The 26,567-nt window shown below is 40.1% G+C and overlaps 1 protein-coding gene across 2 annotated transcripts in view; it reads left to right on the top strand.

The window, feature by feature from the left end:
• ippk (inositol 1,3,4,5,6-pentakisphosphate 2-kinase) overlaps positions 1-26,567 on the top strand; it is a 129,375-nt gene that overhangs the window by 45,742 nt on the left and 57,066 nt on the right. Inside the window, exons 4-6 of one of the 2 annotated variants that reach the window (XM_063067573.1) lie at positions 10,625-10,691; positions 18,879-19,000; positions 20,878-20,967. The exons of the other annotated variant lie outside the window; for it this stretch is intronic. Coding sequence (XP_062923643.1) covers positions 10,625-10,691; positions 18,879-19,000; positions 20,878-20,967 — 279 coding nt within the window. The remainder of the gene's footprint in view (positions 1-10,624; positions 10,692-18,878; positions 19,001-20,877; positions 20,968-26,567) is intronic. 2 annotated transcript variants of the gene reach the window in all.

The raw sequence follows: 26,567 nt of genomic DNA, 5'->3' as shown, positions 1-26,567 counted from the left end.
AAGAAAATTTCAATTTAATAATGAAAGATTCCAAGCATTCCACAATATTGTGCTTGGGCATAATATTGGTGAGTTAGTAAACACTGAGTGATGTTTAAAGGAATAAAGGCAGATTAAATGAACAGTCACACATAATCAGTAAATATGTTTGGCTGCTCTAGCATCCACCTGTTTAAAATCAGGGTTTGTGTAAGAGATGTATATCTATTTTCTGTCTGTATTGTATTTGGTGGCACATTTATTATGGTAATCTATCATGTAGGTTGGGGTGTGGTAGGAGCAAATGAGTGTAGTTAACACATTTATACTTGGTCTTAGTTTATTCTAGTGGAGAGGGAGTGAGCCGTGGGAAATCATCTTTTTGTTGACCGCTGTTTGATCACTAACTTCGTTATTTTGCTAATTTAAACATTATTAGACTGCTTATTACGCTAAATTTGCTGTTATACCACTTAGTACCAGTAATATCACTATTAAGCTGCCAGTTGAACTTTTATATCACTAATTTAGTTTCGTTAGTTTTTTTTATTGCTACAAGAACATTTTGTTGCTGGCTTTGTAAAGAAGAATTGAATGTACCTGTTTCAATTTGGAAATTCATTATTTGGAAGTGCATCATACAAAGTCAATTACCCAGGTTGTGTCCTTAAGCACTTTTGGTTTGTTTTCAAGTATCCGCTACATTTCGTCAACAAAAAAGTAATACCGAATGAATACCACTCCATGGCAAAGGAATGAATACCACTCCAAGGCAAAGGATTGCTTTAGAGCTCTTGGTGAAGCTGGAGCAACTTGTAGCAAATAAGTGACCTCTTGTTGATTCAAGCTGTGTGTTTGTGGTTTGAACACAGTTTTGAATGGTCAGTGCTGCCTGTCCATTGGGAATTGTGTGGCGTTTGCCTGAGGGTTCATTGCTTTGTTTCACTGAAGTGCTGAGATATTCCAGTTGTTGGCATTTGAAATGAAGGCTGTATGTTGAATTTGAATTGACTTTATTTCTTACATCCTTCACATACATGAGTAAAACTCTTTATATTATGTCTCCTACTGAATGTGCAATGTGCACATTCTAATAATATGTGATAAGTAGTATGTGCAGTAACATATATAACAACAGTCAATATAGCTTAGAAGTACAATTGTGTCAGAGTGGATTAATCAGTCTGATGGCCTGGTGGAAGAAGCTGTCCTGGAGCCTGTTGGTCCTGGCTTTAATGAGGTGGTACTGTTTCCTGGATGGCAGGAACTGGAACAGTTTGTGGTTGGGGTGTCACGGGTCCCCGATGATCCTTCAGGCCCTTTTTATGCACCTGTTGTTGTAAACGTCCCGAATAATGCGAATTTCACATCCACAGATGCGCTGGGCTGTCTGCACCATTCTCTGCAGAGTCCTGTACAGTCCCATACCAGGCAGCGATACAGCCAGTCAGGATGCTGTCAATTGTGACCCTGTAGAAAGTCCTTAGGACTCATGCCACACTTCTTCAATCATCTGAGGTGAAAGAGGTGCTGTTATGCTTTTTTCACCACACATCCATGTGAAGTCCTTGGTGATGTGTGTACTGAGGAACTTGAAGCTGTTTACCCTCCCAACCCCAGATCCATTAATGTCAAAAGGGGTGAGCCTGTCTCCGTTCCTTCTGTAGAAACTATAGAAACCATAGAAACTATAGCACAGAAACAGGCCTTTTGGCCCTTCTTGGCTGTGCTGAACCATTTTCTGCCTAGTCCCCACTGACCTGCACACGGACCATATCCCTCCATACACCTCCCATCCATGGATCTGTCCAATTTATTCTTAAATGTTAAAAAAGAACCCGCATTTACCACCTCGTCTGGCAGCTCATTCCATACTCCCACCACTCTCTGTGTGAAGAAGCCCCCCCTAATGTTCCCTATAAACTTTTCCCCCCTCACCCTAAACCCATGTCCTCTGGTTTTTTTTCTCCCCTTGCCTCAGTGGAAAAAGCCTGCTTGCATTCACTCTATCTATACCCATCATAATTTTATACACCGCTATCAAATCACCCCTCATTCTTCTACGCTCCAGGGAATAAAGTCCCAACCTATTCAACCTTTCTCTGTAACTGAGTTTCTCAAGTCCCGGCAACATCCTTGTAAACCTTCTCTGCACTCTTTCAACCTTACTTATATCCTTCCTGTAATTTGGTAACCAAAACTGAACACAATACTCCAGATTCGGCCTCACCAATGCCTTATACAACCTCATCATAACATTCCAGCTCTTATACTCAGTACTTTGATTAATAAAGGCCTATGTACCAAAAGTTCTCTTTACGACCCTATCTACCTGTGACGCCACTTTTAGGGAATTTTGTATCTGTATTCCCAGATCCGTCTGTTCCACTGCACTCCTCAGTGCCTTACCATTAACCCTGTATGTTCTACCTTGGTTTGTCCTTCCAACGTGCAATACCTCACACTTGTCTGTATTAAACTCCATCTGCCATTTTTTAGCCCATTTTTCCAGCTGGTCCAAGTCCCTCTGCAGGCTCTGAAAACCTTCCTCACTGTCTACTACACCTCCAATCTTTGTATCATCAGCAAACTTGCTGATCCAATTTACCACATTATCATCCAGATCATTGATATAGATGACAAATAACAATGGACCCAGCACTGATCCCTGTGGCACACCACTAGTCACAGGCCTCCACTCAGAGAAGCAATTCTCTACCACCACTCTCTGGCTTCTTCCATCGAGCCAATGTCTAATCCAGTTTACCACCTCTCCATGTATACCTAGCGACTGAATTTTCCTAACTAACCTCTCATGCAGGACCTTGTCAAAGGCCTTACTGAAGTCCACGTAGACAATATCCACTGCCTTCCCTTCATCCACTTTCCTGGTAACCTCCTCGAAAAACTCCAATAGATTGGTCAAACATGACCTACCACGCACAAAGCCATGTTGACTCTCCCTAATAAGTCCCAGTCTATCCAAATGCTTGTAGATTCTGTCTCTTCGTACTCCCTCCAATAACTTACCTACTACTGACGTTAAACTTACTGGCCTATAATTTCCCGGATTACTTTTCGATCCTTTTTTAAACAACGGAACAACATGAGTCACTCTCCAATCCTCCGGCACCTCACCTGTAGACAGCGACATTTTAAATATTTCAGCCAGGGCCCCTGCAATTTCAACACTAATCTCCTTCAAGGTCCGAGGGAACACCCTGTCAGGTCCCGGGGATTTACCCACTTCAATTTTCCTCAAGACAGCAAGGACCTCCTTTTTGATCTGTACAGTTTCCATGATCTCACTACTTGTTTCCCTTAATTCCATAGACTTCATGCCAGTTTCCTTAGTAATCACAGACGCAAAAAACCTATCTAAGATCTCCCTCATTTTCTTTGGTTCCGCACATAGCCGACCACTCTGATCTTCAAGAGGACCAATTTTATCCCTTACAATCCTTTTGCTCTTAATATACCTGTAAAAGCTCTTTAGATTATCCTTCACTTTGACTGCCAAGGCAACCTCATGTCTTCTTTTAGCCCTCCTGATTTCTTTAAGTATTTTCTTGCACTTCTTATACTCCTCAAGCACCTTATTTACTCCCTGCTTCCTATATACGTCATACAACTCCCTCTTCTTCTTTATCAGAGTTGCAATATCCCTTGAGAACCAAGGTTCCTTATTCCTATTCAATTTGCCTTTAATCCTGACAGGAACATACAAACTCTGCACTCTCAAAGTTTCTACTTTGAAGGCTTCCCACCTACCGATCACATCCATGCCAGAGAACAACCTGTCCCAATCCACGCTTTTTAGATCCTTTCTCATTTCTTCAAATTTGGCCTTCTTCCAGTTCAGAACCTCAACCAGCTCCTTTGTTTTTGTGACATTGAGGGAGAGGTGTTTTCTTGACACCGCTATGTCAGGGTGATGATTTCTTCTCTGTAGGCTGCCTCGTTATTATTTGAGATAAGGCCAATCAATGTAGTATCATCTGCAAGTTTAATTAACAGATTGGAGCTGTGGATGGATGTACAGAGAGTAAAGGAGGGGGCTTAGGACACAGCCCTGCGGGGCTGCTGTGTTGAGGGTCGGAGGAGGGAGCCCACTCTTATCACCTGCCGGTGATCTGACAGGATGTCCAGGATCCAGCTGCACAAGGCAGGGTGAAGGCAGAGGTCGCTGACCCTCTTGTTAAGCCTGGAGGGATTTATGGTGTTGAATTCTGAACTGTCATCGAAGAACAGCGTTCTCACATAAGCATCCCTCCTCTTCAGTTGTGTAGAGCTGTGGCTATTGCATCATCTGTCGATCTTGTTTAATTTCTGTGTCTTTTTGGTCTTGTTTAATTGCTGCAGATGTGCGGACATTTTGTTTGTTGCCTATGTTTATTAAGTTGGATATTGCTGGTGCTGCGGGTGAGCAAAGAGTTAATTGCAAGTTGTGCAACTATAGAAAGTAACACAAGTGTATTGAAGCATGGAACATGTGTCAGTGACTGGAGTTGGGCTTGCAACAGAGAAATTGAAGCTAAAGCAGATCTAGTTGATGGCCTTTGAGAGGAGTATGAAACAAATGGGAACAAAATTAAAGGTTTAATACCATCAATTAATGAGCTTATGAAAAATAAAGAAAGTGCCTCACAAGTGACGACTAATTCCTGTGAGGCTGTTGCTAAGCAACCTCACATGCTAATCTCATTAATTCCCAAGTTTAAGCAGGAAAGACAAAATAGATGTTTTTCAAGCATTGATGGCTGTAGTAGTGCATTCATAAGGGACGTGAAACAGTAGCTCAACCAAACGTGTTGTATTGAAGGTCATGTTGCTACAAGAAGTGATGTGGGTCACCTTCCATCGGACAATATTTCTCAAATTCTAAGGAATGTTTTGACTACACATACAGCAGATAACCCACAGATGATGTGAAACAAAATGACATTGTGTCGAATGTCAGTGCTCGAACTTCTGTTCCAGATAGAAAATCTTCAGTATGTACTACCGCCTCTGCATGCATTAAATCAGAGGCTGAATTAGCTGCATTAATGGCTCATCGACAAGTATTGGAGGACCAACGTGTGCTGGAGGAGCAAGAGGAGTGATTAATTGCTATGTAGCTATAGAGAAGGAAAGAACAGCTTTGGTTTGGAGGAACAAATTGCCACAAAGGTGGCCAAAGTTAATGTGCTAAAGTGCTGCAAGTGTGGTGAGTGCTAAAAGTGCTCCAGCAGGACAGTCCTATGGTATGAGTTCCTACAGTGATAGGACACAGAAGAGAACAAATACACTCAATGTCAGTAATCAGAATGAGATTTAATATCACCGACATATGTTGTGAAAGTTGTTAACTTTATGGCAGTAGTGCAATGAAATACAATATAAATATAGGAAAAAACTGAGTTACATTAAGTGTGTGTGTATGTATACCACCTTCTGTACCACCTTCTAGATGGTAACAGTGTGAAGAGAAGCTAAAGTCAGATGTATTAGTATTTCAATGGAGTAAAGGAAATTACAGAGACATGAGAGAGGAGTTGTCCGGAATTGATTGGAAAAGAACACTGGCAGGGATGATGGCAGAGCAGCAATGTCTGGAATTTCTGGAATCCATTTGGAAGGCACAGGATATACACATCTCAAAGAGAAAGAAGTATTCTAAAGGCGATGACATAATCGTGGCTGGGTCAACGTAAAAGCCAAAGAGGGCATATAATAGAGCAAAAATTAGTGGGAAGTTAGAGGATTGGGAAGCTTTCAGATACCAAGAGAAGGCGACTAGACAGTCATCAAGAAAGTAAAGCTAGAATATGAAAGTAAGCTAGCTGATAATATTAGAGAACACCAAAAATTTCTTCAGATACATAAACTGCAAAAGAGAGCAAGGGTGGATATTAGAGCACTGGAAAACGATGCAGGAAGGTGGTAATGGGGGATAAGAAAATAGAGGGTGGATGGAATGAGCATTTTGCATCAGTTTTCACTGTGGAACAAACTAGCAGAATGGTAGAAGTTCCAGGTGTCAGGGGTCATGAAGTATGTGAAGTTACCATTACTAGAGAGAACTTCCTGGAAAACTGAAAGGTGTGAAGGAAGTTAAGTCACTTGAACCAGATGGTTAACACCCCAGGGTTCTGAAAGAGGTGGCTGAAGAGATTGTGGAGGCATTAGTAATGATTTTTCAGGAATTACTAGATTCTGGAATGGTTCTGGAAGACTGGAAGGTTGGAAATGTCACTCCACTTATTAAGAAGGGAGAGAGGCAGCAGAAAGGAAACTAGGCCATTTCGTCTGGCCTCAGTGGTTGGGAAGATGTTGGAGTCAATTGTTAAGGTTGGGGTTATGGAGTACTTGCTGACACAGGACAAGATAGGACAAACTTATTCATGATGTGGTTTCAGTGTACTGGGAGGCACATGATAAAACAGGCCATTGTCAGCACGGTTTCCTCAAGGGAAAATCATGCCTGATAGATCTGTTGGAATTCTTTGAAGAAATAACAAGCAGGATAGACAAAGGAGAATTGGTCAATGTTGTGTATTTCGATTTTCAGAAGGCCTTTGAGAAGGTGCCACACATGAGGCTGCTTAACAAGCTACAAGCCTATGGTAATACAGGAAAGATTCCTGGATAAAACAGTAGCTGATTGGCAGGAGGCAAAGATTGGGAATAAAGGGAGCCTTTTCTGGTTGGCTGCTGGTGCCTAGTGATAGTTCCACAGGGGTCTGTTGGTACTAATTCTTTTTGTGTTATATGTCAATGATTTGGATGATTGAATGGATGGCTTTGCAGATGATTTGAAGATAGGTGGAGGGGCAGGTAGTTTTGAGGAAGCAGAGAAGCTACTGAGACTTAGACAGATTAGGAGAATGGGCAAAGAAGTGGCAGATGGGATGCAGTGTCGGGAAGTGTATAATCATGCACTTTTGTAGAAGAAATGAAAAGGTTGACTGTTTTCTAAATGGACAGAAAGTATAAAAATCTAGGCACAAAGGGACTTGGGAGTCCTTGTGCAGGATTCCCTAAAGGTGAAATGCAGGTTGAGTCTGTGGTGAGGAAATGTTAGCATGCCTTTCAAGAGGACTAGAATGTAAAAGCAAGGATGTAATGTTAAGACTTTATAAAGCCCTGGTGAGGCCTCACTTGGAGTATTGTGTACAGTTTAGGGCTCCTTATCTTAGAAACGATATGCTGAAACCGGAGCGTGTTCAAAAGAGGTTCATGAAAATGATTCCAGTATTGAATGGCTTGTCGTATGAAGAGTGTTTGATGGCTCTGGGCCTGTATTCACTGGAATTCAAAAGAATGAGGGGTGACCTAATTGAAGCCTTTTGAACGTTGAAAGGCCTTGATAGAGTGGATGAGGAGAGGATGTCTCCCATGGTGGGAGTGTCTAAGACCAGAGGACACAGTGTCAGAGTAGAGGGGCATCCTTTTAGAATGGACATGAGGGGGAACTTCTTTAGCCGAAGAGTGGTGAATCGGTGGCATTCATTGCTACAGGCATCTGTAGAGACTTGGTCTTTATGTACATTTAAGGCAGAGATTGATAGATTCTTAATTGGTCTGGGCATGAAGGGATATGGGAGAAGGCAGGAGATTAGGCTGAGGGAAAACATTAGATTGGCCATGATGAAATGGTGGCCCAGACTCAGTGGGCCAAATGGCCTAATTCTGCTCCTCCTCCTTATGGTCTTGTGTCCTAGGTGATCCTTAATGATGGCCTTCCTAAGGCATCACTCCTTGAAGATATCTTTGATACTACAGAGGCTAGTACTAATTAGCTGACTAATTTTACAAGTTTCTGCAATTTTTATCTTGTGCGTTCATTCCCCCCTTGCCCATCCCAGATGGTGATGCAGCTAGTCAGAATACCCTCCATGGTATGTTTGTAGAAGTGGTCGATTGTGTTAGATGATAAACTAAATCTTCTCACTCTCCTAATGAAATATAGCCGCTGTCTTGCCTTCTTTATAACTGCTTCAATGTTGTGTGTTCAGGTTAGGCCCTCAGAGATAATGACACAGAGGAACTTGAAATTGGTCATGCTCTCCACTTCTGATCCCTCTGATTTGTGTTTTATGTTGTCTCGTCTTACTCTTCCTGAAGTCTGCAATCATCTCTTTGCTGTGACACCACTCAACTAACTGGTATATCTCGCTCCTGTACGCCCTTTCGTCATCATCTGAAATTCTGCCAGTGTTAATTCATTTGTTCCTCAGTTATCTGTGAGACATGAGCTAGACCCGCTCATTTTTCAGGGTGTTTACTCTCAGCCCGCACTAATGAAGCACTCTGAACCTATGTCATATCCAACAGCACAAGGGGCTCATGGGGACATCCCCTTGCAGCATGGAAACACTCTTGTTTCGGCCGATAGATATCAGAATTGTATTTATTGATATATAATATCAATAGTGCCAGACAGGCTAAGTCACTGCAATGGAAAAATTAACTCCCAAATATGGAAGTAAAAATCAGATGTTTGTTTTTTGAGGGGATGATTTATTCTTTTCAGATTCTGTGTGTGTTGAGCAGCAGTATTCCCTTAAACTGCTGTTAAACTCTTCAAAGATTCCATTTCAATAAAGGCTGCTACATTAAAGATTATAATTTTGCAGCATGAATTAATGTGATTATTGATTCCTGAAGAATCTGGAGAAAGCAGCAAAATGGACTCTGCTGCTGGAATAAAAACCAGACTGTCCAAATTGTTTCATATTGTATAGACTTTCAGAAAAAATTAATTGAATGTTGCTCATGAAATCCAATACTAACTTGTACGTTTGGAAAATAATTAACTTTATAACTGGAAAATCCAACCCACGAACTATTGCTGGCTAATCTCAATAACTGAAATACTTGTGACTTTGCATAGTTTAGGAAATTTATTCAGCAGTCCAAATACAAAATAGTAATATTATTACTTTACAGTTCTTAAGTTGGTGAGCTTGAAATACAGTTGCAAGAAAAAGTGAGTGAACTCTTTGCAATTACCTGGTTTTCTGCATTAATTACTCAAAATGTGGTCTGATCTTCACTTAAGTCACAATAATAAACAAAAACCATCTGCCTAAACCCATAACACACAAACATCTGTACTTCTCATCTGTACTGAGTGCACCATTTAAACAATCACAGTCTAGGTTCAAAAAAGTATGTGAATGGCTGGGGTAATGCCTTCTACAAAAGCTATTTGGAGTCAGGTGTTCCAATCAATGAAATGAGATTGGAGGTGTGGGATGTGGAGGTGCCCTCCCCTATATTTAAAAAAAAGATGCACAAAGTCAGGTTACTTACTGACAGAGCCTGCTCTTCTCAAGGAAGATCTGTCTATGTGCACCACGCCTCAATCCAAACCACTTTCAGAGGACCTCAGAAGAATTGCCGAGATGCATGAAGCTGGGAAAGGCTACCAAAGCATTTCTAAACGCCTGAGTGTTCATCAGTCCACAGTAAGAGAACTTGTCTACAAATGAAGGAAATTCAATACTGTTCCTGCAGAGATCTCACTAAGAACATGACATGTAATGCTGAAGGAGGTGAAGAAGAACTCAAAGGTAACAGCAAAAGACCTGCAGAAATCTCAAACTTGCTGAAGTCTCTGTTCTTGTGTCCACTCTAAGAAAAACAGTGAACGAGAATGGAAGGACACCACAGAGGAAACTGCTGCTCTCCAAAAAACACATTGCTGCAGATCTCAGGTTTGTAAGAAAACAACCTGGTTGTTCCACAACACTTCCAGGACAATGTTCTGTGGACAGATGAGAGAAAAGTTGAGCTTCTTGGCAGAAATGCACGTTGCTATGTTTGGAGGAAAAAGGGCACTGCACACCAACACCAAAACCACATCCCAACTGTGAAGCACGGTGGAAGGAGCACTATGGTTTGGGGCTGCTTTGCTGCCTCAGGGCCTGGACAGTTCGCAGTTGTTGAGGGAACAATGAATTCAAAATTGTACAAGATTCTTTACAGGAAAATGTCAGGGTAGTGGTCTGTCAGCTGAAGCTTAATAGAAGTTGGATGATGCAATAAGACAATGATCCGAAAGACAAGAGTAAATCAACAATGGAATGGTTTAAACAAAGATAATTTCATGTTTTGGAATGGCCAAGGCAAGAGTCCAGATCTTAAACCGAGTTAAGATGCTTTGACATGCCCTCAAGAGGGTTGTTCGCGCAAGGTATCCCAGAAATATTAATGAACTGAAACAGTTTTGTATGGAGGAGTGGTCCTAACATTCAACCTCACCATTGTGCAAGTCTAATCAACAGCTACTGGAAGTGTTTGGTGGAGGTTATTGCTGCTAAAGGAGGTTCTACCAGTTACTAAATACAAGGGTTCACATGGTGTTTCTAGCCTGGAATGTGAATGATTTACTAATGTGTTCAATAAAGACATGAAAAGTGTAATTGTTTTTGAGTTATTAGTTCAGGCAGATTGAGTTTGTCTATTATCGTGACTTGTAAGAAGATCAGACCACATTTTATGAGTAATTAATTCAGAAAACCAGTTAATTCCAAAGGGTTCGCAAATTTTTTCTTGCAACTGTATATCATAACAAGTTTGGTATGAAGTTGTAAAGTGATACTGAAATGAGTTACAGAAAATACATAGAAATATAATCCACCTCCTTTCTTTTTAGGAAGTTATACAGTTACCACTGGATTTTGTGAGACAACTGGCATTGAAGATCCAACCAGAAAGGCCGGGTATGATAGAAATTAAATAATACTGCTTTGTATTGAAAACCCGGTGGTGCTGAGTAGTTATTACTTTTGTTTTTAAAATCATCAGTGTCTTGTATGTGCAGTGCGGGAGTCTCCTGTTTTTTAAATTATATTATCAGAGTTGGTTATATGGGGTTTTGCAGTGATTGCTATGGGGCACCCATTCTATTCCTTGTCTCTGTTAGGGTCTGCTTCTCTCTGGTTCAGTTGCTGTACACGTGAGCCATCATAGCAGTACTTTGACATTGGTTCACAGGAATCCCCATTAGTTTATTAAAAGACATGAAGCCAGTGGAGCATTGTGAAGACTGAAGATCTCAGCTCTTTAAGTCCTGCCAGTCCTGCTGTCTGTCAAAATCTTTCCTGATGTTGGACAGAGATTTATGTCTATTAGATCTGAGTCCATAACTAGGTCTATAAGTATTGATATTGGTTTATTATTATTATTACTACACATATCAAGATAAAGTGAAAAGCTTGTTTCATATTCTGTTCATTCAATCAAATTATTGACACGGTACACTGAACTAGATTGAGGTAAAACAATAACAATGCCAAATAACGTTGAGGACCTTTTCTATGGTTGGCTTTATTTTGCTAGCTATTTTGATCTGCTATTGTTATCCATTATTAATTAAGTATTTTTCACTTCCTGTCAGAAGACTTAAAATCAAATTTCCGGTCAACAGAAGATAGAGATTTTGGTGAATAAACCCATGCGTATTAAAAAACTGCTTTCAATAAGATTTCAATTGGGTTGAAGAGAGTTTTCCAGGATACACTTGATATACGGTGCCTTAAAAAGTATTCAGCCCCCAAGAATATTTTCACATTTTACTATCTCATTTTCCAAATTTAAAATGTATTGAAATAGAATTTTCGAGCTAATCTACAAAACATTTTGCATGATGTAAAATCAAAAATAAAAATTCCAAAACCTGTCAGCAATTTACAAACATTTGTACTAAAAATTAAAACTAAAATTGTGAGGCTGAAAAAGTATTCATCCATTTTGCAAACTTACTTTGGGTGCAGTACTGTATATTACTTTGCGAACTCACCCAATTTGTTCATGTAGAAAATTGGAGGATCACCTGAATAAATACACCCTCTCTCTGTAATGTCTAACAGAATGGTAGATTTTCAACAGACCAAACCAAAATGAAGATAAAAACAGCATTCAAGGCAAGTCAGGGAAATGATAATAGGGAAGCACAAATCTGGGGAAGGGTACATCATCTCAAAGGTACTGAATATAGCTTGGAGCTCATTGCAGTCCATTGTGAACAAATGGAAGAAAGATGAAATCACAGCCACACTGTCTAGGTCAGGCTGCCTCTCTAAACTTAGTCACCAGAGAGGAATGACAGTGTAAGAGAGGCTACTATGACACCAACAGTCACCCTGAGTAAGTGGCACAAGTCAGTGGCTGAAATTGGAGATAATGTTCATTGTTCCACAATCTCTAAGGCCTTGCACAAATCAGAATCAGGTTTATTACCACCGGCATGTGACATGAAATTTGTTAACTTCGCAGCAACAGTTCAATGCAATGCATAATCTAGCAGAGAGAGAAAAAAAAACAATGATAAATAAAATAAAACGTAATAAATAAACAAGTAAATCAATTACATATAATGAATAGTTTTTTAAAAAGTGTGCAAAAACAGAAATACTGTATATTTTTTAAAAAAAAAGTCAAGTAATGACCAAAGCTTCAATGTCTATATAGGAATTGGATGGCAGAGGGGAAGGAGCTGTTCCTGAATCGCTGAGTGTGTGCCTTCAGGCTTCTGTATCTCCTACCTGATGGTAACAGTGAGAAAAGGGCATGCTGGAGGTCTTAATAATGGACGCTGCCTTTCTGAGACACTGCACCCTAAAGGTGTACTGGGTACTTTATTGGCTAGTACCCAAGATGGAGCTGACTAGATTTACAACCTTCTGCTGTTTCTTTCGGTCCTGTGCAATAGCCCTTCCATACCAGATAGTGATACAGCTTGTCAGAATGCTCTCCATGGTAGAACTATAGAAGTTTTTGAGTGTATTTGTTGACATGCCAAATCTCTTTAAAATCCTAATAATGTATAGCCGCTGTCTTTCCTTATTTATGACTACATCAGTATGTTGGGACCAGGTTAGATCCTCAGAAATCTTGACGCCCAGGAACTTGAAGCTGCTCACTCTCTCCACTTCTGATCCCTCTATGAGGATTGGTATGTGCTCCTTCGTCTTACCCTTCCTGAAGCCCTCAATCAGCTCTTTTGTCTTTCTGACGTTGTGTGCCAGGTTGTTTCTTTGGCAACATTCCACTAGTTGGCATATCTCTCTCGTGTATGCCCTCTCGTCACCACCTGAGATTCTACCAGCAATGGTTGTATCATCATCAAATTTGTAGATGGTATTTGAGCTATGCCTAGCCATACCATCATGTGTATACAGAGAGTAGGGCAGTGAGCTAAGCACACACCCCTGAGGTGCACCAGCATTGATCGTCAGCGAAGAGGATATGTTATCACCAATCTGCACAGACTGTGGTCTTCTGGTTAGAAAGTCGAGGATCCAATTACAGAGGGAGGTACAGAGGCCCAGGTTCTGTAACTTCTCAATCAAGATTGTGGAAACGATGGTATTAAATGCTGAGCTATAGTCGATGAACAGCATCCTGATGTAGGTGTTTGTGTTGAATAGGTGGTATTAATGGGAGAGTGGCAAGGAAGAAGCCCTGGCTTAAAAAAAATGCACATCCTTGTCAATGAAGACTTTGCAAAGTGTCACTTAGAAGATACTGTAAAGATGTGGAAGAAGGTCTTGTGGTCAGATGAGATTAAAGTGGAACATTTTGGCCTCAACACTAAATGGTGTATATGGTGTAAATCAAATACTTTGCATCAGGCAGGTAACACCATCCCTATTGTCAAGTTTGGAGGTTGCATCATGCTATGGGGTTGTGTTTCAGCAGCAGGAACTGAAAATCTGGTCAGGATTCATGGGGAGATGAATGCTGCTCGATGCAGTGAGGTCCTGGATTAAAACCTGCTGGCATAAACTGGGGAGGGAGTTCATCTTTCAGCAGGACAATGGCACAAAGCACACTGCTATAGCAACTATGGTGTAGCTTCAAATGAAGAAAATCGATGTCCTTGAGTGGCCTAGTCAGAGTCCTGATGTTAACCCAATCAAGCATCATTGGCAAGACCTCAAGATTGCTCTTTACATCCACCCATTCCTTCTTGCAAAATTTGCTCATTGTGCTGTGGAAAGCTGACAGACTTGTCCAAGACTACTGGCTATAATGGCTGCGAGAGGTGGTTCATCTGAGCAAAGAGGGAAGAATACTTTTGAGCTGCTGACATTTCAGTTTTTGAGTTAGTAGCTTTTTATGCTTTACAATTTTCTGTTTATGAACTCGACTGAGAAAAAAGGAACATGTGATTCACAAATAAAAATACTCAGTTAAATTGATCAAAATTCCTGGTTGTAATATTCATTTATGTGAACAAAGGGTTGAGGACTGAAAACTTTTACTAGGCACTGTAATCCCACATGATTTTCCTTGAAATAAATGCATTATTATGCAGTATTGGTGGCATGAACTAGAAATAGCATGAAAGATGGCAAGCAGAGTATTAAGATGAAGATTGAATACTGGCAGAATGTTTCCTGTGGTGGTTCTTAAGATTTGTACTGGAACCTTGGCTTTTTAAAATTATATTTATCCATGATTTGCATAAAGCATTACTTTTGGAGACTGTATATATGGTGCAGTTGAGAGGAAAGCTAGGAAGAAATATAGGCAGATTAATTAAGTAGTCCAAACATGCCTCGTGGCCATTGTGAGTAATTGAGAGATCACCAACTTTGACAAGAAAAATAAATTTGTATTTTTTTCTAATTAGTCAGACGTGAAGGCTTATGAGTGTCCATGTATAGCAAAAGAGCGTTTGCTCAAATGCATAGGATTATATTGAAAATGTGCTGCAAATCCAAACCATTCTAATTTGATTTCTTTTCATACATCTATACAAAGTAAAACACTTTTTTTGGTGAATTTCCTATTGGTAAATCAGTGATTAGTATCTTTATAACAGCGTGGTTTTGCACAACCACACTAGTGAATGTATTTGGGTACATGCAGTAAAATACTTCCATAATCTTAAAATCCCCATTTAGGTCTTTGCCATCTCTGTAATGGAGAATAGAGCATCTTCCTATTTGAACTTGCTTCCTAATACTCATGTCAAATATGTAAATGTGTTCATATCATTTTTGATGCTAATATCCTAATTGGAGACCAGAATACATCAAATTTTGTGTGGTTCACATGGGTTCTCTGTTAAACTTAATGAAATGCTGATTTGATGGAATGGGTCAGTAAAGGAGAGGTAACCTAGATTTGCTAAGGACATAGTTAAATGGATTTCGAATATTTGGCGGTTACTGAGCGTGGACTTGAGAAGCTTGGATAATATGCTTTTTATTAGACTTTTTAATAAAAGTAAGCACAAAGCAGGATCCTGGATGTAAAATTAGTTTAAGCATGAAAAGCACCTGTAGTTGATCTACTTTTTAAGCCTGGAAGAAGAGACACTGCAGTTCTTCAAAGCTCAGATTTTGTTCGAAAGTGAATGTTTTTGAAAATTCAAGGTGATGTGAAATGTTGAAGTGCAGTAAACTTTGAGTTATTAATAGACTTCAGGAAAATAGACAAGCTAGAAGAATGGTTGGACAGGCAAATTAAATTATATGAGCATAAGTGAGGTTCCTTTTTGTAGGAGAAATGAGAAGAGATGAAATGTGCTTTGTAGTACAACTTAAGTACAAGAAGGCACTCTACTTTTTACGAATGCATCAGCATAAATCTTTCAAGATAGTAGGACTGAAAATAAAAGGGTTTTAAAGCATTTTGGATCCCAAGATTTTATAATAAGCAGAGTATAAAAGTCAGGAAGTTGTGTTGAATTTCTCAAATGTGTTTTGGCTGCAGACTTATCCATATTCTATATGGATGTTCTACTATAACGAGAGGACAAGAAGGCTTTTAATGAAGTGTATAAGATACTATAAAGTTTTCAATGGTTATGGTTAAATGAGTAAGGAACTGGGGTGGTGGTTCTTAAAGCAGAGATTTAATTCACTGCTTAAAGCACAAAGGATTTGGATTCAAAAGAAAAAATGGTCCTATTTTACCTTTGTTCTTTATTCATGTCTTCTTTAAATCAAACAATTATTATCACTTTAGTTCCTTTTATAAGTCTAAAATTTAAAGAAAAACACTCAATCCAGAATTGCTCCCTCTCTGGCTATGTAAGCTGCATTCTGGCTAAAAAAAAAAATTACTCCTGAAAGCAGTTGAAGAATTCTGTGCCTTCCATACCTTTTTTATGCTGAGTGTATCCTAGTTAATATTAGGGTACTTTAAACTCCTTGTATTACTGCCCTCTTGCTTTTGCTACGAATTTGAATGTTCTTGGGGTGAAAGAAGAGCAAAGTCTACAATACTGTTCCAGTGTTGCTCCTTTTTCATACGTGGATTCAACTCAGATTTTCATTTAGTGACCTTTTATAACATCAGTTATGCAGTGACAACTGGCTTTGTGGCTATGCACTCACTTTTGTGAACTTCGGTTTTGAATATTATTTTTGCTTACTATGCACAATTTTTGTTCTGTACATTGGGTGTTTGACAGTCTTTTTTTAATGGGTTCTTATTGGGTTTCTTTATTTTGTGACTGCCTGTAAGGAGATGAATCTCAAAGGCTGTATACAGTATACATATGTTGATAATAAATAAACTTGTACTCTTAACTGTGATTATTTCTTAAGTCAATATTGCCTTACCTCTACTTTTTTAAACCTCCTTTCTTTTTTTGTTTGAAAACCCAGTAGTGTTAACCTTCTAGTCTTGTTGCCTTTTAAACTATGTTTGAGAAGGTTCAGGAGCTTGAAGACTAGTACGGCCAGATTTGGGAACAGCTTCTTTCCAACTGCGATAAGACTGCTGAACGGATCCTGACCCGGATCTGGGCCGTACCCTCCAAATATCCGGATCTGCCTCTCGGTCTTTTTGCACTACCTTACTTCCCATTTTTCTATTTTCTATTTACGATTTATAATTTAAATTTTTAATATTTACTAATTTTAACTATTTTTAATATTTTTAATATTTGTAATCCAGGGAGTGTGAAGCACAGAATCGGATATCGCTGTGATAATTGTATGTTGTAGTACCAATTGTTTGGTGACAATAAAGTATAAAGTAATAACTGAAACGCCCAATTCTTTGTCAGTCAGTGCCCTGAGCTTACTTGCTATGCTTTGCATTTTTTGTCATACCATTAAGTAAAGACATATTTTATTTTCTAAATGTAATTTACTTTGCCTTTTCAAACTGTCATTTTATCCCATCCAATTGCAGTTTTTTTTCTCTATGAATCAACTTTCTGCTTTTTATCTCCATACTATGTTTGGCAAAAGCATTCCTACTTATGGAGATTGTTCTATCCCTGCAGAGGTTTTACCTGTACAGATTCTAGGTTCCACTTCAGTATATCTCAGTAATGTAAAACATGTTTTTCTTCTCCTTTCTCCCATGAGAGTTCAGAACTAGGTTCTGATTAGATCATAAAGCATTAGAGCAGATGGATTTCAACTTGGATAAGTGTGAGGTGATGCATTTTGGACAATCAAACATGTTAGAATCTATACAGTGACTGGCAGGGCACTGACAAGTGTTATGGAACAGTGAAACTTGGGAGGTAATTATAGGCCAGTTAATTCAACATCTGCAGTTGGCAAAATGCTTGAAGTTTTCATTAAAGAAGAAATAGTGAGACACCTGGAAAGAAATGGATCCATCAGGCAGATGCAGCATGGATTCAGCAAAGGCAGGTCCTGTTTGACAAACTTGCTGGAGTTCTTTGAGGATATAACAAGCGCAGTGGATAGAGGGGAATGGATGGACGTTATTTACTTGGATTTCCAGAAGGTGTCCGATAAGATAAGGATGTATAGAGTTGGGGGTGATGTATTAGCATGGATAGAGGATTGGTTAACCAAAAGAAAGTAGAGAGTTGGGATACATGGGTGTTTCTCTGCTTGGCAGTCAGTAGTGAGCAGTGTACCGCAGGGGTTGGTGCTGGGCCAGCAACTATTCACGATCTACATTAATGATCTGGAAGAGGGGGAAAGCAGATTGCGCAGAGGATACAGAGGGTCTGCAGAGAGATTTAGATGGGTTAAGTGAGTGGGCTAGGGTCTGGCAGATGTAGTACAATGTTGGTAAATGCGAGTTCATCCACTTTGGAAGGAAAAATAGCTGGTTGGATTATGATTTAAATGGTAAAAGATTGCAGCACGCTGCTGTGCAGAGGGACTTGGGAGTGCCTGTGCATGAATCACAAAAGGTTGGCTTGCAAGTGCAGCAGGCTATCAAGAAGGCAGGTGGAATATCGGCCTTCATTGCTGTAGGGATTGAATTTAAGAGCAGGGAGGTTATGCAGCAAGGGTACTGGTAGGGTCACATCTGGAGAACTGCGTGCTTGAGGAAGGATATACTGGCTTTGGCGGGGGTGCAGAGGAGGTTCACCAGGTTGATTCCAGAGATGAGTGGATTAGATTATGAGGAGAGATTGAGTCGTCTGAGACTGTACTCGTTGGAATTCAGAAGGATGGGAGGAGATCTTGTTGAAACACAAAATTTCTGAAAGGGATAAATAAGATAGAGGCAGGAAAGTTGTTTCCACGGGTTGGTGAGACGAGAACTAAGAGACATGGCTTCAAGATTCAGGGGAGTAAATTCCCAAAGGAGGAACGCTCCCAGAGAGTGGTGACTCTGTGGAATTCTCTGCCCAATGAAGTAGTGGAGGCTAGCTCAGTAAATAGATTTAAGACAATGTTGGATATTAGGTGGAGCTGAGTCCATGGTCAGATCAGCCATGATCTTATTGAATGGCGGAGCACGCTCGATGGGCCTGATGGCCGACTCCTGCTCCTGCTGCTTATGTTCTTATGTTCTAAAAGTTCTATCAATGACCATAGGATTTATTTATGAACTGTTATCAACACTCAGAAACTAATTTTGAATTTGGCATCTGTCTTTTTTCAAATCAAGTTATAATTTTAGATATTAATAGGTAATTTGAAATGCATCTTAATTTTACTCTACAGGATCACGTTGCAATAAAGTAATGGATGTCTTCAGTGGATACACATTATGCCTTCCGGATCTCACTAAGTTCCAAACTTCCCATCACATAGAAAAACGACCTCCCCTCTGTATAGAAATTAAGGTAATTGCCAGAATTACCAGAAAAATTTTTATTGGGATATTAATACTCTTATAGATTTAAATGTTCAAGAATCTGTTATATCTTTCCTCTGTTCCCACTAAGAAATAGTATTTTTAGAAATTTTACCTATAAATAATTTGTTTAATTGATATGTTAAAATATTTTTAAAAAAGTTATATTCAAGAAGAATGTGACTTTTTGTCAGTTATATCCAAGTTATTCTTGAGATGATTTGCACGAGTTATATGTTGTAGTTACTTTCAGTGAACTTTGTGGACATAGTTACTTTAAAAAAAATGTTATTTCTGAGGGCTGTCATAAGGTTAATCAAATCTTAACTGGATAGAAACATAGAAAATAGGTGCAGGAGTAGGCCATTCGGCCCTTCGAGCCTGCACCGCCATTCAGTATGATCATGGCTGATCATCCAACTCAGAACCCTGTACCAGCCTTCCCTCCATACCTCCTGATCCCCTGTAGCCACAAGGGCCATATCTAACTCCCTCTTAAATATAGCCAATGAACTGGCCTCAACTGTTTCCTGTGGCAAAGAATTCCACAGATTCACCAGTCTCTGTGTGAAGAAGTTTTTCCTAATCTCGGTCCTAAAAGGCTTCCCCTTTATCCTCAAACTGTGACCCTTCGTTCTGGACTTTTCCCAACATCGGGAACAATCTTCCTGCATCTAGCCTGTCCAATCCCTTTAGGATTTTATACGTTTCATTCAGATTCCCCCTCAGTCTTCTAAATTCCAACGAGTACAAGCCCAGTTCATCCAGTCTTTCATCATATGAAAGTCCTGCCATTCCAGGAATCAATCTGGTGAACCTTCTTTTTACTCCCTCTATGGCAAGGATGTCTTTCCTCAGATTAGGGGACCAAAACTGCACACGATACTCCAGGTGTGGTCTCACCAAGGCCTTGTACAACTGCAGTAGTACCTCCCTGCTCCTGTACTCGAATCCTCTTGCTATAAATGCCAGCATACCATTCGCCTTTTTCACCGCCTGCTGTACCTGCATGCCCACTTTCAATGACTGGTGTATAATGACACCCAGGTCTCGTTGCACCTCCCCTTTTCCTAATTGGCCACCATTCAGATAATAATCTGTTTTCCTGTTTTTGCCACCAAAGTGGATAACCTCACATTTATCCACATTAAATTGCATCTGCCATGAATTTGCCCACTCACCTAACCTATCCAAATCACCCTGCATCCTCCTCACAGCTAACACTGCCACCCAGCTTCGTGTCATCCGCAAACTTGGAGATGCTGCATTTAATTCCCTCATCTAAGTCATTAATATATATTGTAAACAACTGGGGTCCCAGCACTGAGCCTTGCGGTACCCCACTAGTCACTGCCCAGCACTGAGCCTTGCGGTACCCCACTAGTCACTAGAGTGTGATCTGCCTAGATACTTAACTTGCAACCCACGTGGAGCACTTTAACCACCTAGACAGATGTGCTTCAAGAAAATGTCTGTCACCACTTCATGGTACTTTGCAATGCATAATAAATGCAGGCTTCACAAATAAGACAGATCTGAAGGACTTGCTAAAGTTAATCATTAAGTTTGGCATTACTTATAATTCCATTAAGGCAATCCCATCAAAAATATTAATGTTATACCTGATAAATTCAGTATAGCTACACATGGTAGTAGGAAATATTTGCTTTCTACATTTTATAGTGTTGAATTTTCTCATTTGGCTTCTTTCTTTTGTGACATGTCATTTTATTTTTTTCAAGTAGGACATGGTGTACTCTTGCAGCCTTGAGTAATTCCATTTCTAATGCATCTATATTTTAATTGGATAACAATCACCTTAGTTGATCTCCCTTTGTGTTTATTTAGTTCTCATTTTATTTTCAGCCTAAATGTGGATTTATCCCTTTCTCAAGTCACATTACCAAGGAGATTAAACGGCGTGTTTGCCGTTATTGCATGCATCAGCATCTTAAGGTACTAGCAATTTTTATTTATTGTATTTCTGAGAATTACAACCTGATTTGTATAAAATAAGCCCATATTTGTGAGCATTGTTGTTTAGAAATTGATTTTGCATGTCTGCTTAGGATTTGTAACTGATTTTATGGAATATATTTTTAAGGTTTAAATGCATACTTTTAAGTTTCTTTATTCTGATCTCTTCCTTGGGTTAACACTGAAAAAGCCACTTCTGAGACCTAACTCTGCTTCCTGCAGACCAGAGTTTGAGGGTCTAAAGGGCAAAGTCACAATGATCTTTCAATTATTGCCTGAAGTGTTTGCAAGTTAGGATGGGGTTAATAAGATACAAGCTGAATGCTTTATTCCAACATCAGTGTAATAGTAATGGATTCAATTGGAAATAACTGCTTATGCAGGAAGTCTGAATTGAATATTAAATCCTGGAAGTAGGTCTTGCATTCTGTGGATTAATAAGAAACAGACAATAGGCCTTCAATTTAATGTTAACTCTGTTTTTCTTTCCCTGGATGCTGAATGTTTGCAAGGTTTCATATTTTAGTTTTACATGCTTTGAATTCATGGGGTATGGGCACCAGTACAAGAGAAAGGGAGCACTTTCCTTAGGACGTCTTTTAGTTGAAGTCAGACTAGCACTGAGGTGTTGGCAGATGTCACAATTAAGGTTGTAGTAAGGATGAAGGAAATTTTAGAAAGGATGGCATGGGAGCAAAGTGAGTAATGATAACCTGATGGGCTGGAACTGGTGATTTGAATAGACATAAGAGTTCACTTGCAATTAGAAATATAATGTAGAAACGTGGTTTAAAAACAAAAGGTACTGTGCAAAACTCTTAAGCACCCTAGATTTTTTAATGTAAATTTTGTTTTAGCTGTTTATTTTTTTGTCTTCTGCATTAGTGTCAGTGGAAAAGTGCAAATTTTAGATTCCCAAACGTTCATTTTCAAAAAAAACTTAAATGTTACGGAAAAATGTTTGTATTTTGTTTAAGAACGTAATATATTAAGTAACAGACCACTTTTCAAATGAAAAAAACTTGATTCTTTTGTAGGTATACAGCACATTGCATGGTTAAACAAAGGTAGCAGATAGATCAATGACATAATGTTGAATGAACTATGCTGACTAACTGTAACAGAAGCAAGTGTAGAAGGAATCAAACTGGGTGAAGGACAACCAAACTAAAAAGTGACCGTGTGGCAGATGTGACAGTTTAACCTTCAAATTATAATTTCTTACACCATGGCAAAATCGAGCAAAGTTGTCAGCCTTTATGAGCAAGGTCTCTACCAAGCAGAAATTTCACTCAGACAGGAATTTCAGGATTGGTTGTCCAAGCTCTTCTGAAGAACCACAAATAAAAAACAGGTAAGGTTACAGAGCAGAAGCATATTGGTTGGCCGTGGAAACTGAGTGCAGCAGGAGACCAACAATACATTAAACCTACATCCCTTCTAATTCAGAAGGTGTCCTGCACTGCTATCAGCTCTGAATACACGGAAACCACTGGAACCCAAGTACATCCCTGTACAGTCTGGAGAAGTCTTGTCAGAAGTGGTATTCATGGAAGAGTTGCTGCCAAAAAGCCATTCCTTCAAAGTGGATCAAAGCCAAGAGACTCATCTAAACACAAAAACACAAGGACTGGGATGCTGAACAATGACAGCAAGTGCCCTGGACTGACAAGTCAAAATTTGGCTTAAACAGGAGGCAGTTTGTTCATAGAAGAACTGGAGAGTGCTACATGGATGAGTGTCCGCAGCCAAAAGTGAAGCACAGCGGAGGTTCTCCGGAGGTTTGGGGCCACATTTCTGCAAATGGAGTTGGTGATCTGGTCAGACTTAATGGAATCCTCACTGGTGAGGGAGCATGCGATACTAGGGGGCAGGAGATGTCATCCGATCAGTCCCAACTTCATCTTGCAGCAGGACAATGACCCCAAATACTCAGCCAAGGTCATAATGAACTCTCTTAAATGAAAAGAAGAGCAAGGAGTCTGCAGCAGATGGGATGTCCTCCACAAAGCCCTGATCTCAACTTCATCAAGGCTGTCTGGAGAGACAGAAGCAAGTGAGACAACGGAAGTCTACAGAAGAACTGTGGCAAGTTCTCCAAGATGTTTGGAACAACCTACTGGCTGATTATCTTCTTCAAACTGCACGGCAGTGTACTTAAGAGAATTGATGCAGTTTTAAAGGCAAAGTGAAGTCACACCAAATATTGATTTGATTTAGTTTTTTACTATTTACTGCTCTTTATAGTTTTTTTTGATATTTAAAAACTTTTCATTACTTTTGAAAACATCTTTGCTTTACAGAATTTTTTTTACATGTGCCAAAGACTTTTGGCATGTTGCATTTATGACAAGGTAGATGAATAGGTAGCACAAATTGATATGTGTGTGAGATATGATAGCCATGTTGTGACTAGTGGTGTTCTGCAGGGATCTGTTCTGGGACCCCTCCTATTGCGATTTTTATAAATGACCTGGGTGAAGAAGTAGAAGGGTGGGTTAGTAAGTTTGCTGATGACAGAAGGGTTGGGGGTGTTGTGGATAATGTGGAGGGTTGTCAGAGGTTACAGCAGGGCATTGGTAACTTGCAGAACTGGGCTGAGAAGCGGCAGATGGACTTCAACCCAGATAAGTGTGAAGTGGTTCATTTTGGTACGTCAAATTTGAAGATAGAATATAATATTAATGGTGAGACTCTTGGCGGTGTGGAGGATCTGAGAGATTTTGGGGTCCATGTCCATAGGACACTTAAAGCTGTTGCGCAGGTTGACAGTGTTATTAAAAAGGCATATGGGTGTGTTGACATTTATCAACTGTGGGATTGAGTTCAATAGCTGTGAGGTAATGTTACAGCTATATAAGACCTTGGTCAGACCCTTAGGCCTGAGTGGACATAGTAGTAGTAGTCAGACCCCCCCTTAGAGTACAGTGTTCAGTTCTGGTCACCTCACTACAGGAAGTATATGGATACTATAGAGAGAGTGCAGAGGAGATTTACAAGGCTGTTGCCTGGATTGGAGGGTGTACCTTATGAGAATAGGTTGAGTGAACTTGGCCTTTTCTCCTTGGAGCGACGGAGGATAGAGGTGACCTGATAGAGGTCTATAAGATAATGAGGGGCATTGATCGTGTGGCTAGTCAGAAGCTTTTCTTCCAGGGCTGAAATGGCTAACATGAGGGTGTATAGTTTTAAGGTGCTTGGAAATGGGATGTCAGGGGTAAGTTTTTCACACACACACAGAGTAGTGGGTGCTTAGAATGAACTGCCAGCAGCAGTTGTGGAAGTGGATACAAAAGGGTCTTTTAAGAGCCTCATGGAGCTTAGAAGAATAGAGGGCTATGTGGCAGGGTAATTCTAGGCAATTTCTAGAGTAGGTTACGTGGTTGGCACAACATTGTGGGCTGAAGGGCCTATAATGTGCTGTAAATTTCTATGTTTTATGTTGTGATATAGTTGTGAACCTGGGAACTGAACACAATGATAGTTTGGAGAGATTTACAGAGGGAAAAGGGGATGGGTTGTTGCTCTGTTAATAGAATATGGTAACCACAGTAGTGAGAAATAACTAACTCAGAAGATCATTATGTAGCATCAGTCTGGATGTAAGCAAGAAATTAAAAGATACTGTGTGGAATAGTTTATAGTATCGAACAATAGAAACGCTGTAAGACAGTATCCATAAATGATCTGAGTTTGTAAGAGGTAAAACAAATTGTAAGGCCACTTTAATTTTGTTAATTGGACCATGAAGTGAGGATGATATTGGAGAAGAGTTTGGGAATATATTTGTAGAAGACTATATTGTGAAACCAATTTAGGGACCAAGCTGTTTTAGATCTGCTCATATGTAGTGGGGCTAGGATTAAATAATAATAATCTGTGTAATGGATCCATTGAGGAAAAGTGACAAGAACATGGGAAATACACATTCAATTTGAGAATGAGAAACTTTTGAAACTGGTATCCTAAAAAGGATCTTGTACTTTCCTAAAAGTTGCTGGTGAACGCAGCAGGTCAGGCAGCATCTCTAGGAAGAGGTGCAGTCGACGTTTCAGGCCGAGACCCTTCGTCAGGACTAACGTCGACTGCACCTCTTCCTAGAGATGCTGCCTGGCCTGCTGCATTCACCAGCAACTTTTATGTGTGTTGCTTGAATTTCCAGCATCTGCAGAATTCCTGTTGTTTGTACTTTCCTGGCGTATATGATGTATAAACTCTTCTCAGGCTTCCAGCCAGGTAAAGTATCAATCACAACTGATGTTTCGACAACAAGCTCTACCACCCTCATCAGGGATGAAGCCTGGGCATGTCTAGTCCAGTGGTATTTGTACTCCCTGTAGTCCGTTCCTCCTGATTGGTTAGTCCGCAGTCAATCAGGTTTTCGCTCTCCCACCATGCTTATAATTGAATTGCAGTTCTTACTTAGAGCAAGACCTTAGTCTTTGTTAAAGTTCTTTTCCTCCAGTTTTATTTCAGTGACTTCCATCCCTAGGCAGGCCGAAATGCCATTGGCGCAGTGCAGTAGTTTTGTGCCGATTAAGTCAATCCTATGGCCGTTGTGAATACAATATTCTGCTACCACTGATTTCTCTGGGTAACTGAAATGGTAACACCTCCTGTGCTCCTTGATGTGGGTTTCCACTATGCATGTGGTCTGGCAGACATACACTGCTCCACATTCACAGGGAATCCTGTAAATGTCAGACAGCCTGAGTCCCAGGTCATCGTTGACCCGCAAAAGCTGTGATTTGGGCTTCCTTCCGGGTTTGTGAATGGTACTAATCCAGTATTTTTTCAGGATCCTGGCATCCTTCCAGAAACTGTGGAAATCTAGGGAAGACAGGCGGTAATCCTCGTGGTTGGGTTTCCTGGTTTCTCTGGTGTCATGGAACACAGGAGGTTTATCCGTTTGGGTTACCCAGAGAAATTGGTGATATGAGTATTCGTAATGGCCATGGGATTGACTTCGATGCCACCAAACTACTGTGCCATGCCAGTGGCTTTTGGAAATACCTGGTAAAGGAAGCCATTGAACTAAAACTAGAGGAAAAGAATTCTAACAAAGACGAAGGTCTCACTCTAAGTAAGAACTGGAGTTCAATAGTAGGCAAGGTGGGAGAATGGAAACCTGATTGGTTAGTCTTCATCCAATCAGGTGGGATTGACTACGGGGGGTATAAATACCACTGGACTAGACATGCCCAGACATCATCCCTGATGAAGATGGCAGAGTTTGTCATTGAAATGTCGGTTATAATTGATGACCTGTACCTGGCTGGAAGCCTGAGAAGGGTTTATTCATTGTATCCTAAACTTTGATATTTGGAATACAGAGTTGGTTAAAAGTGCATTCTGAAGATAGATGAACAAAGTGCTGAAGTCACTCAGCAAGTCAGACAGCATCTATGAAGAGGAATAAACGGTTGACATTTCAGGCCGAGATCCTCCTTCAATACCAGAAAGGAAGGAAGGAGGATCCAGAATAGGACAGCGGGGGTCAGGGTGGGGGGTCGGGGAGGGGAGGGAGTACAAGCTGGCTGGTGATGAGTGAGACCAGGGGAGGGGCAATAAAGTAAGAA

This window comes from Mobula hypostoma, chromosome 15 (genome assembly GCF_963921235.1).
Source record: "Mobula hypostoma chromosome 15, sMobHyp1.1, whole genome shotgun sequence".
NCBI classification, from domain to species: Eukaryota; Metazoa; Chordata; class Chondrichthyes; order Myliobatiformes; family Myliobatidae; genus Mobula; species Mobula hypostoma.
This window is presented reverse-complemented; position numbering and strand designations above follow the sequence as displayed.